The sequence below is a fragment of the Larus michahellis genome, chromosome 2 (genome assembly GCF_964199755.1).
Source record: "Larus michahellis chromosome 2, bLarMic1.1, whole genome shotgun sequence".
NCBI classification, from domain to species: Eukaryota; Metazoa; Chordata; class Aves; order Charadriiformes; family Laridae; genus Larus; species Larus michahellis.
The window spans coordinates 61,775,273-61,788,442 of record NC_133897.1 but is presented as its reverse complement, the minus strand read 5'-3'; the positions used below and the strand labels follow the sequence as shown (position 1 = coordinate 61,788,442).

At 38.8% G+C, this 13,170-nt stretch overlaps 1 protein-coding gene across 1 annotated transcript in view; it reads right to left on the bottom strand.

Moving 5' to 3' along the window:
* ADCY1 (adenylate cyclase 1) overlaps positions 1 to 13,170 on the bottom strand; it is a 157,364-nt gene that overhangs the window by 110,846 nt on the left and 33,348 nt on the right. Inside the window, exon 2 of the mRNA XM_074575654.1 lies at positions 82 to 231. Coding sequence (XP_074431755.1) covers positions 82 to 231 — 150 coding nt within the window. The remainder of the gene's footprint in view (positions 1 to 81; positions 232 to 13,170) is intronic.

Genomic DNA, 13,170 nt, shown 5'->3' with positions numbered 1-13,170 from the left:
CCCTGACCTGTGGTTCACATAACTACAGTCATCTCAGAAGAAACAGAGAAAAAGAAAAAGAAATCAGGCTTAGAAACTGACCTGTTTTTCATTTTCATCCTCCAGCCTCAGCCTGTCCTCAATGCAGTTCCTGGCCTGAAGGAACGCCTTCCTCTGAGCCCTTTCTGTCAAAATCCTCACAAAGACCCCATACAAATTTACACTGACAAAAAGGATTGCATTGGCCACAAGCTGTAAGGAAGAAAGAAAAATAAGTGAGTACTTTAAAATACAGATTTTTATTTTACATTTCAGTTCAGCAAAATTAAAAACAAAGCACAAAATCCCGCAACGAAACAGCACTGTCTTTAAAAATTCCGCCTCGCTAGCCATGTCACAGATACCCCTTCCCACAACCCAACTGCAGTGAAACAAATATAGCAGCTACCACAAGTCCAGGCAAGGAATAATGCACAATACAGAACTTCTCATCTGCTGAAGTTAATTTCTCTTACAATGATCTGTAGCTTATCACTTTCATTCAGCATCAGTTCTTTCATCAGCCCATTGGCAGATCTGTCCATTTAATAAGGAGAGCATCTTCAACACTTGTTCGATTGTGAGATGCCTGAAAGACAAATTATTTTCCTCTGCCTTTGTAAAGTAGGGATATTATTGTCCCTTTTTTTATTGTTGAGAAGCAAAATCTGTTTGCTTCTCAAAGTTGAGACAAAATCTGTGACTAAATTAAAACGTGTGCCTGGGTACCCTAAGTTTTCATATTGTGCAGTTTGCGCTTGGAAAATCTACTCATCTTCCCATATCTACACTACTAGTGACTATACCATATTTTTATGAAATCATCCAAAATATTCTTGATGCTATCCTGCAGCAGACCTCTCAGAAGGTGCTGAGTTCGCTTCTATGAACAGTGCTTTGATGGAGGACACATAAATGACCCAATTGCCCTTCTGGGTTTTTTTAACGATTTTACAATATGTGATAAAGTTAGTTAACTGATCTAAATAATTCAACAGTGGCTTGCACGCAACCTCCCTATCTAAGACAATCCTGTCCAAGTTTCTCACCGCATCTCTGATGTCTGAAACTTGTCTTCAGATGGCAAATTCTGCAATGGAATGCCATTTTTGTTTAGAAAGGAGGCAATAAGGCCTGTTTACCTAGTATCTTAGCAGTCTCATTCTCCATATTTACTCTACTTACTACCAGCCTCACATTAAGGATTCCCAGGACTCATAAATTCCAAAATTTCAGAAATCAGCTGGCACATAAATTGGCCAAGATTGGGTATAATAAGAGGAAAGAAAGACATTACAACAAGTAACACAATTTCATTAAATTCCTATGCACCTGAAATAGTTTACATAGACAATATAACTGACATTTTCTCTTAATAGAAGGTATACATTTCAAGCCAGTACACCTCTAGTGTTGCATGATCTGCTAGTGTAAGTTGAAGAGGAGAGCACTGCCCTTGTTTACACTGCATAGTGAGTCCATATGTGCCAACAACACAGTCAAATTTTTAAAAAAATAAAACCACTGGCATTGTTGTAGAGAACGCTTACTGAGAAACAGGACTAGGGCTGAAGGCTTGAATTCAGCCAATACGGTAAGTAAAGATCCAAAATGACATCCAGAAACTCCCTGCTGATTTTGGAGAGCCTTTGGGAAATGTTTCACCCTACAAAAGTAAGAAGGAAGTTTCTGATGTGTGTAACTGATGGCAGTATACATTTCCATCTTCTGTGATCTCAGTATAGTGGGGGGAACGGAAAGATTCACTCTGGGTGCGTTCTGCAGACCTTCACAGATTCACAAGTCCTCTTTTACCTTCATACCTGATCATTGCTAGTTAACAGGACATCAACAACACCTTCCTTGCAAACATTCTCACCAGTGTAAAATCAAAAAGATACTCTGTGCCTAGCATTAGTGTTTTCTTTCTCCTCAGATATACAAAAAGAAACAGTCGTCTCACAAGAGCTAACACCAGTGAGGAATGATGTTATGGCTTCCTCCTGAGAACTGCAAAATGCAGGTTGAGGTGTCATCAGTCAGAAGAATTTCAAACTAAGAATGTGATGTACCAGTTACTTACATGTCACTTCTCAGAGATGGTAATACAGATAGTAAAACTTTGAAGATAAAAAGCAGCACGCAAGCGTATCATTTCATGATACAGGCTGAGCATAAACAGCGTGCAATTCCTATCTTGCTTTATTTCACTTTATCATACAGAACTGCTTGAGGTATATCAATTTTCAGCACAAGCTAAAGCCTACTAAAATGAAATTACTGTAAAAATTCCAGTAGAGTCCTATTTTTAGAGACATGAGTGCAGCCATGCTCACCTTCTCCCTGCATTTTATCATGCTGAAGTGTAATGACAACAGTGTATTTTAAAGCTAATTCTCTAGAAGTGCAATGGAATAAAAATAGAAAGGATTTGTACAGGCCGTATTCAAAGGCAGTACAGAGAGCCCACAGAATAAACAGTCAAGACAGTTACAAACAGTGCGACCGCTTGACCCTGTCAAAAACAGCTGTTATTAACACAGGGTTAAAAACTATCTTTATGTGCTGGTATCTGAGTGGCCCAAGACATAAATAATTACTTCTAAAGAAGATTAAAAAAAAAAAAAGAGTCCGCTCAGTTTCTGGTCTTCAAATAGAGGCAGCAAAAGACCATATATCATAACAATCTGCCAGCTGTTCTGGGACTATCGTTGTGATTTCACTCAAGCAACGGTGATCACCTGGACTGGGGGTAACCCGTAGGTGGGTTCCTGCAATCACGCAGCCACTTTCAGGCTCAGCAGGGTAAGTCATTTTCTGACATGCTTTGAACAGTTTAAGATAAAGCAGAGGCTTAGCTGTCAGCTCTGGCCTGCAGGGAATTGGGAAAAGTGATAAAGCAAGTAAAAGATTCATGGATTTCAAAATGCGAGAAAATAAAGTAGGGCAGATTGTCTCCTGAGGTAAGAGTTTGTTCCCTCCACAGCCCATTTTCTGCTTAATTACTATTTCTTCCCCAATTGCAAACTGCATACTTCTCTCTCTCTAGGTTTCTCAAATGCATGCCATTTCCTGGTCCCTTTCACTTTAATATGTAAATATGTACCTCTCTATATATACACATGCATACATATATAATTTGCACACATTATGTGCCGTAACTGCAGGAAAGATTGAGAGGCGTGCTGTTAAAAGTAAGCATCTTTGAAGGAGTACTGAGGCATCCAGAACTGCTTAAATATCAAGGCGTTTAATTTTTAATTATTCCTACATTATTCACTATAGTACTGCTTAGTAGCAAATAGAGTGCTCTTCAGGTTTCACTATCACCTTCTATTTACTAAACTACCAAAGAGACAATTTACTTAACGCAATGCAAAGTGACTCAAAGACATTTTTATGCTTCAACTTCTTTCAAACAATGTTACTCTCTCATTCCGTAATGAGATTACAGGTCAGCCAGAATAAAAAAAAAAAAAAAAAAAAAAAAAAGGCAACAGGGTAGTGAAAGCCTTTTTTGGATTTTTTTTTTTTTTTAAATTATTGTTGTCACTGAATCTTGTATTGCGCATTCTGCACATCTGCTACACTTCAGTACCAACATCCTGAGCTATAAGCTTGTCTAGGCCTTAGTAGGGTACGCTTTCTATAACTGGATGAACTCTGGTGTGGGTCCTTGTGCTGGCTCTAGAAGGTATTACCAAAGGCAGACTTGTAACACACAGCGCTAGTTCTTGTAGGCTGCCTAGTCAGTGAAGAGAGGCTGGCAGCTCCAGTGGGTATTTCAACCAAATTTCTGGCTTTTTCCTCCACTGACTTTCTTGGGTCTCAAGCTAATTTTGGTAGGGAACTCAAAATTGTGCAATACAGCAATGCCCATCAAGGAGGGAGCAAACAATTCTGGAGGTAAGAAGCATGTGACGTGTACACACAGGGCTTGAATAGTTTAATTAAAGATTTTTTTTTTTTTTTTTATTTCCCCCCCCAGAACGATCTCCTACTTCTTTAGTGTCCCTTGGGATTAGTTAAGAGACTCTTTGAAGAGTCTCTCAAAACTTTTCTCTGGATTCTTAGATACGTTTTATTCTCCACTTCTTTTTCCTTCAAAGTGAGCATCCTCATGTGTGCAGTCATGCATACATTTGCTCTCTCTCAAACAGACGCTGAAATATTCAAAATTCTTCTATGTGTTGATATTTGCCTTTTAAGCAGACTAATTCTGCTCTCAGGTAAACAGTTGCATGGGAGATGGTTCAAACCCGAGGCTGGTTTTCATTGTGGAGTAGCTTTCTGTTTGTCTCACAAAATTGCCTCATAGGAAAATGTGGCTAATTCACAAAGGTGTGAATGACTTCTGGATCACTCAAATACTTTTTTGCAAAGAGGTGTTTTTGTGGATCGATACCAAAATACCCAACTGAAGTAGACTAAATGAGAAATATAAATTACCAGAGAAGAAAAATCAGGAGGCTCCTTCAGAACTTCGTTGTGCTTTGTACAAGCTGGGCTTGTGGTGTTAATGGGACTGAGGAGGGATTACAGTAGTTACCACTCCCAGGATCATAATTTAGTAGCTAATATCAATACTTGATTTATTCTCAGCAATATGAGTTCTCACGATTTCCCAGGAAGTAGAGAGGAGTGGAATACGTAGGAAATGTGCCCAGCATTTCCAGGGGAAGGTGGAAATCTGCAGAAAAGACAAGACCAGTGTGGTTCATGTATGTTTTAACCCTCATATACCTGATAAGATGAGAGGTATGTAGGGCCCGAATTCCACTTCCAGTTTCCTCTGTTAATTGAATTTTACTGCAAGCAATTTCTGTGCCACTATTGTTGTTTCTGTTATGCAGACAATGTAACATTTACTTATTCTGTCAAAATACTCTGAAATGCATTATTGTAAAATATAAATGTCTGTTGTGAGGCATATGTCTAAGGACAGAGTCATGAACAGCTTACCAAAATGAGTCAGTGCTTCCACCATTAAAACTCTTGAAGAGCAAAGCAAGACTGTGCTGTTTATGAAAATCGTTGATATCATGAACAAGACCTTTTACAAGTTTAAACAAAAATTGTGTCTCTTTCCTGTTATGGAAAATGTTAACATTAGAGCAGTGCTTTATTTACAGCACAAAACTGCATAAAAGAGAATGCACAATTGCCTCTTGATTCTGACATGGTTTTGTTAAGTCTAGTAATTCACTTAATCAACTCACTTTGCAACCTTTTGAGAACACTTAATTACTATGTCTGCTCCCTCCATTTGCTGAAGTGCCATAACACAGGAACACAGAACTTCTCCTTAGTTCCTCACTGCATCCCAAAAAGCACAGCCCCCTACCAGAGAAGGCACCCAAAGAAATTTTCTCCAGATTAAATAAACATAAACCATTTTGAATAACTTTCACTCTCTTATTTTTGTGAGTTTTTGTTCTAATTGTATGCTATGTACTAAGAAAATATTTTTCTGCTGTGCTGTTCCCCATGGTTTCTGTCTTCATTCACATCCCTCCTGAATCTGCAGCATACTCTAAAAGGGATTAGTGACTAATTATTTCAGTGATAACAGAATCACAGAATGGTAGGGGTTGGAAGGGACCTCTGGAGATCATCTAGTCCAACCCCCTTGCCAGAGCAGGGTCGCCCAGAGCGGGTTGCACAGGAACGCGTCCAGGCGGGTTTTGAATGTCTCCAGAGTTGGAGACTCCATCACCTCTCTGGGCAGCCTGTGCCAGTGCTCTGCCACCCTCAAAGTAAAGAAGCTCCTCCTCATGTTTAGATGGAACTTCCTATGCTCAAGTTTGCGCCCGTTACCTCTTGTCCTGTCCCCGGGCACCACTGAAAAGAGCCTGGCCCCATCCTCCTCCTGACACCCACCCTTTCAGTATTTATAAGTGTTGATAAGATCCCCCCTTAGTCATCTTTTTTCCAGATTGAAGAGACCCAAATCCCTCAGTCTTTCTTCATAAGAGAGGTGTTCGAGTCCCCTAATCATCTTGGTAGCCCTTTGTTGTACCGTGTAACGTGTTCAATGAGAGCAGATGTCACTGTCAAGGAAAAGACAGTAGCACTGTGGTGTCTATAAGCATACAAGTGAAGACAGACTTTTACGATATCTAGGATGTTATGTCTATTAACCACAGCCAGTTTTTTTGAAGTGTACATGGACAATGCGTAATTGCAGAAAACCACTCTGTGTCTCTCCCCCCGTTTGCATACCTGTTTGACCAAAGTACCTGACACAATTTATAAGCACCGTTTAAAATACGTGCCACAAACCTTTCTAAAAACGCCCCCTACAACAGTAGAGTCGTTGAAAGCCATGGAGCTCCCCAGTGTTAAAAAGTTCACGTGTTGAAGGTCATGTCCTTTTAACTTGGAAACGTGCACTGGGAGAACAGTTAGCGCACCTCCCTCTCACATTTATATGCCACTGGCTGCTCATCTCGTGTCAGAGGCACTTACCTCTGAGATTCAGTAGCAGAGAATTATGACAGAAAATCAGAACTAGCCTTGACTGAATCATAAATTTTGAATCCTAAACCTTATGTAGTACTGCATCTTAAAAACATTCTGATAAAGATACCTGTGATTACACAAGATACCAAATATTTGTTTTGCTGAAGACCCAGAGTGTCAACTGCCTGCCCACCAGTGCTCTCACTCAGGTCTGTGACATGCATCTATGACATGAATTTCAGGCTCCTGTTTTTGAGATACTGAGCTCTTGTGCCTTTTATCGTGAATTTCTGAAAGCAACTCACAATTCCATCATTTTTGCCTTTCACACTAGCAACAAATTAAATTTTTATTTTGATGTACCAAGACTTCTGGATTTTTTTATTTTATTTTTTATTTGTTAGGAAGACAGAAAGGAGCACTTATATACAAGAACTTTAGCTCTTATCAGCTTTTTTTTTTTTTAATTAAAAAAAAGGCAGCTGATTTTTAGGGAATAAGAAAAATATCAGACAGACAACTTACAAGTAATATATGATGGAGCACTGATACATGAAATCTTCTAAATAAGAAATAAAGGACTGGATGTAAAATACTGCAAGCAGCGTACAGGCTGAAATACCTTCAAGCATAACTTCTCAGTCACTCCAAACCATTCCAAATAATAAATTACTTCATAAAAGATGTAATTTTGGGAAAAAAAAAAAAAGAAGATGTAAAAATAGCGGTATTCTATTACAAATGGTTGGCACAACTGCAACAGGAGTATCTGAAACTTGCCAAGTATAGCACTGGGCTGTTGCACTTCAGAAATTCAAAAAAGCAATAAGAAAATGCCCTGATTTGCCTCCGTCCAAAGCCTGTTTTTATACATAATGCATGCGTACTAATACACATTTGTAACAATATTAATTACTTCTCTTGGTTTCATATTTGTATCCGTTAAGCCCAGCTGATGTTAGCATCAGCAACTTTTCCATATATCAAACCAAACCTTACAGACAGATAATTGGAGGTTACTTTTACACAAGGCAACAAATTCTCTCCAAAGCCCACAGAAGTGCCGGAGCTATTGCAGACAGAAGAGAATATCTGAAGAATATTACATGTGAAGCAAAAATAATTTCCCAGTCATTCATACTAATCAGCCAAGTCGAGGTACACAAAAGATCTGGCTGATCTCCATGGTTTTTCACTATACAAGACGCTATGATTGCCTCTCAGGTGAGATACGAGAGAGATGATATCTCAACTGTAGCCTTCTCTTGCTGTAATATTATGGTACTGCACTCCAGAGTGTGGAAGTGGTTCACAGAAGAACATATACCTTAATTATAATCATATGGTCTCAGTCACTTTCATCTATGGAAGGCTGAAATAATAAGCTACCCAGAAAAAGGTCAAAATATTCTTGCGAACTGGCTTACATGTCATATCCCGCAAATTTCTTTGGGCTGAGAAGGGAAGCAAACATTGCTTATATATTTCTTTCCTGATTTAGCTGTTGCATTGTTTTACAGCATATTGTAAGTCACCGTAGAACAAGTAAGCCCTCAGATCTTGCTTTTGGGGTGGGTTGTTATGGTTTGGGGTTTTTTGGACAACGCAATAGTTCCCAAGCATTATGAATAGCTGCTATATATCACAAAAGACTTGGAATATGTTGCCAAAGCCACTTGACATAATTTCTATAGAAATTATGGACAATATTTTTATTTATTTGTGCACCTTATTTACTTGCTTGACAGAGTCCGGGTGATCAGCCCCTGAAACTATTCTACATCAACCAAAAAATCTGCAGCTTTCTCCCCTTTTTCTGTTAGTATTATGCCATGTTGTGCAATTAGAGCACAACAGTAATCTGTTGCTGAAAATTTGTTTGCATTTGCTGTATGCAACATGTGCTTCCTTTCCAGTACTTGTTCTCCCCAAAGAATCCATCTGAACATCTTAATACCTTTTTTTTAAAAAAAAAAAAAAAAAAAAAGCAGCAGTAATTAAATACATAAAAATAAAGACTTGTGGGGATACACAACCCAAGCTAATTTGAAACCTTGGTGGGACTATAGTTGCTAGGTGACTGGACCTTCAGATCTTAAATCCAATTTTTCTTCATTTAAGTCCTGCGTATGGCTGAGAAACAGCCTGCAGCAGCCTCAGCCTGGCGCCTGGCTGCCACAGACAGGAAGCATTTCTTATCTAGCGCACGGCTCTTAGACTACAAAGACATAAAATGAGGCCATGGTTTCAGTTCAGCAAGTGGTGACACGTTTTCAGATTGCTCCAGAGGAAGATTGCCCAGCCTGAGTGGGATGGCCTCCTTCCCAGGCTCCCAGCCATGCTCCTTCTGCAGCCGACCGTGTGCCACCGGCCGAGTGAACTCACTGTTGTCTTACATTCCTGTGGCATGGTTTGGTTCTATCCATAAAACACACTCCACAACGTGTCTCTTATGGGACCCGGCTTACTGAAAACTGATAGATATGTGCTGAGCTTCTGCACATTGCGGCAGCTGGAACGCGCTTCCAGCTTTTCACTGAGGACCTCTCGCTTGTCAGCTTTAGTTTAGTTGTCAAAGTCCTTTCTGTAAAAACTCAAAAGCGCTCTACAAAGCTTTGCCAATAAACAGTGCCGGGGCAGAGGTCAGTGACAGAGCTGGTGAAAAAATATGGGTCTCCCAAGTCCCGGCTCTGTTCTTCAGCAGTTCAAACTCGGTCTTGTCAAGCCTAGGAACTGTGCTGCTGCTGTATTATCCCCAGAGTTTACTATACATGCTGCATAGACACTGCACCATCTATTTGGTACTGGAATGGCGCGCTCCTGTGCTCTACTCGGGCTACTCCCAAAGAGGGCTTGAATTTTGCTCCTAGAAGGTTGGGTGCATAAAACCTAGGAAATGCAACACCCCTGCTTAAAACCTCAAAGTGACTTTTTTTTAAAATTTAACTTCTGGGAGACAGCCATGGGTTCACAAGTCAGCGTATGTCAGTTAGGTATGATCACAGGCATATTGCAGATGAGAAAATAAACACAGGTTAACTTTAAGCAGCTGTCCAAATATTACAATGTAATGAACTTACCCTTAGGAAATCATGCTAAAATGCATTACTTAAGGTCCTATATCACAAAATTGAAGTCATTTTCTGGTGACCCAAGCAGCGTCAGGTACACATTTTTCACATCAAGCATGGGACCCCATATTTATTTTACGCCACTAAAAAAAGTTTGCCCCCACAATGTCAAGAAGTATACAGAAGTCTTCTAATAAGTCACCTGTAAATTAAATTGAATGACTAAACTGTGAGGCCTTGGTTCCCACTCACTGCCAAAACACCTGGTTCTTTTCCAGATGAATGAAGGCAGCCAGAGATAAAGAGAGGGAAAAGTGCACATGCTGTAGCTCTGGCTGCCCGTGTACTGCTAAGTGAAAACACGACTGCATTAGGACTAAACTGATCTCAGTCGGTTTCCCTTTCCACCAGAAAGATTGCCTGCTAGACTTGACAAATGTCCTCTTGTATGTCTTTTTTTTTTTTTTCCTCTCCATGCAGATACTTGAAGTAGTTGGTGAATGATGCCACTTCTGGTCAAATGTCCTGAAAAGATGAAAGTGTTTGCCTTGAGGAAACTATGTTCTATTATACAGAGCCCGTTTACTTTTCTCCTATTGTGCTTTACAACTTGCAAGAGCTGTCTCTGCAGATAATAAGATTTTTGCTCTGCAGGGTCATTTAAGCTACGGTATCGTCTGTCAATGTTGGCACTTGAGAGCTTTAATACTGTCAAAGTTGCAAAGGAGCAATTTAAGTAGAAGAGATAGAGAAAACTAGCCATTTTCTTGTTCAACTTCAAAAAATATTTTTCCAAAGAGAAACCAGCTATACAGTTTGTCACTAAGCAACCGATCAAACAAGAATTTGATGGGAGATTTAAAAAAAATGTTTCCAGTCACATTTGCACTCAAGAGACTTATTAGGTAAACAAGAGGATATACCCCTGTTTCATGATTCTATTAAACAATTGAATTCTTTGGTCAATGATTTCAAGAGAAGACAGAGAAATTCTAAAGATTTAGGACCAAAAGACCAAACTCTGCTCATAGTCCGTTAGTGATCCTAAAAATTAAATTTGTTGTTAGAATCTCTACACTCTGTGATAAAAATAGTCTGAGCGTGCTAAAAAAAATGGAGGCATGATTCCGTGGTTGGGAATTTGAGTAGCGTTCCAAACTGATTCTATACAAACTTCATTGCTGGAGCAGGACCTTTGAAAGAAAAATATGCCACTTTTGTGAGCAACAGGATGTGTTTAAAGACTTATCGTGACAGAACACGACTAATAACTTTTGGATTGTATGATCTTCTTGTCATGTGTAGGTTTTCTGGTTCTGTTTTAATGTAACATCATTTGAATGCAAAAAAATTATTTTGGAAAAAAGTCACAATATTGTGAATGCCAAGCATTTAAAAACACTGAGCTGAACTGCAGAAATAAATCACAAACCTGGAGGAGGGCAAGAAATAATAGGACATAAATCAAGTCTGGTTTTGGAACAGGAGGAATAAATGGGGGTAAAGCAAAAATAAAAACAGAAAGAAGGAAAATAATGATAAAAAGTGGAACTGAAACATGCCTACTCTGAGCAGAAAACAAGAGCAAAAGAATAATAAGGGGGCTACAATTACAGATATGATGCCAAATGTAGAGAAAATTTAGCACAATCTTGAACACTGTGCTATTTTTTTTTCTTTTGCCAATGTCATATTTTGTTCTGCCTCATTAGAGAGGGGTTTGGTGGTTTTGCTTTTTTTTTTTTTTTTATTTGAATGAAAGAGATCATAGGCGAAGATCATGGACTGCTATTCTTTGAATTTTGAATGAGGTGCCCTCCTGGGATATTTTTTTGCTCCTATAGCTACTGAAATACTCAGAAACTCATCCCAACTTTCATTTAAACAATGGAAGTCCTCCTTCCTAAAAACTGTCTGGTGGGTTTAGTTTCTGCTTTGAATGTCTTGTCAGTTCTGGTTAGCTTAAGGCTGTCCATCAAATTAAGAATGTGCAATCTTAAAAGAAATGGTGCTATTTCCATGTACATATTATAAGAGATTGCAAAAAGCAGAATTTTATGCCCTGGAAAAGACAAGAGTGGGATTTAACCGAGTTATTGAGAATTCTGAAAATTACGGAGGAAAACAAAATACCTCAGCAATTTTTTATTCTTCTTCAAAACAAATGAGACAGGAGAGACAACATGTTAAGCCCCAAAGCAAGCTGTTCACTGGTAAAAAAATAAGAGTCAATTGCAACTACTGTAATATGTCATATTATGTCACATTACATCTTTCTTAACTGTACACAAATCCCCTCTTAAGGGTTTGCTGACTGCACTCTTTTTTGCACAAAGAAGTGAGGAAATAACAAGTATGGAATAGGACACGTACTCTTCAGTGATGCTGTATTTTTGCTGTCTTCTGGCGTGGACTCTGTACATTCATTGTCTAACTCCAAAGAGGCAAGATAGATCAAGGACTGTATTTGACTACATTTACAATAGCAAGAAAAAATGCCCAACAGGTGTGGACTTGCAGCTGGAAAGAGGTGGTGCTCAGGATGCCCACACTACGTGCATTTTGGGAGAAGTTACATTGAATCAGCTCTAGCTTTGTCCTGTGGACTGAACACCAGTTAGCCCACTTTCCACTGAAGTCTCTGGTCTTAAAGGCACAAGATTCATTACCAGAATACAGACAAGAGATTCAGGCTTTTTCTTTTTTTTTCCCCCCAATACAGCAAAAAACAGAGATTACTTTTTTGACATGATCCACTACCCTGCAAGTCTCAAAGGACTTGTATCATAAAGACTGCACAGGTACAGGAAAAGATGGCACTTACATCACAGAGATACGTGCTGATTCATGCTAAGCGTAAATGTGTGTAAAAGGAGCTCATAACAAAAGCAAATATAGCACCATTGATTATACTATAAGTATACGAGCATACACAAAAGTCTGTCAAAGCTTTGCTACCTACAGAAAGATTAATCATCTATTCATTCAATAACTTGCCAATCATTTTAATATTTTCTGATGTCTCCTGATAATAGTAGTCTCCTGAACTAAGTAGTTCCTAAATCATTAGAGGATGATGTCAGAAACAATCCTGGAAGTTACAAGTCTATAAGAAGGGATTTAAAAATGAGATATGTGGTATTGAATTAAAGCTTCATAATAACTGTGCAGATATTTAGATTTTTTAGACCAGAAATATAAGTAAGAAAATATAATTTCACAGTACACTACAACTTCTCCATTCTTCTTCTTCTTGTTTTCCCCTTTCTGTATTTAAGAATAAAAATAGATGTGAAACATACGTTCTTGCAACAACAGCATACTAGCTATATTCATTTTTGACTCTGCAAAGAATGGTACATATTAGATTATGCTAATTAAGGGCTTGCTTTACTGTTGTCATTACTATACTTTTTTATGTATGTTTCTGATGTGGAGATAACAATAAAATCAAGAAAAACCTTTTCTATCAAATCCTTCAAAAATTTTCTTGGCCAGGTTCTGATGCACTGAGGACCTCTTGGGTGACTGGCCCAAATGCTCTGACAAAGTATCCGTGTTAGCTGTTCTCAAGCCGTTTTGTCAGAAATCCTAACTTACACAAACAGATTTATTAGGG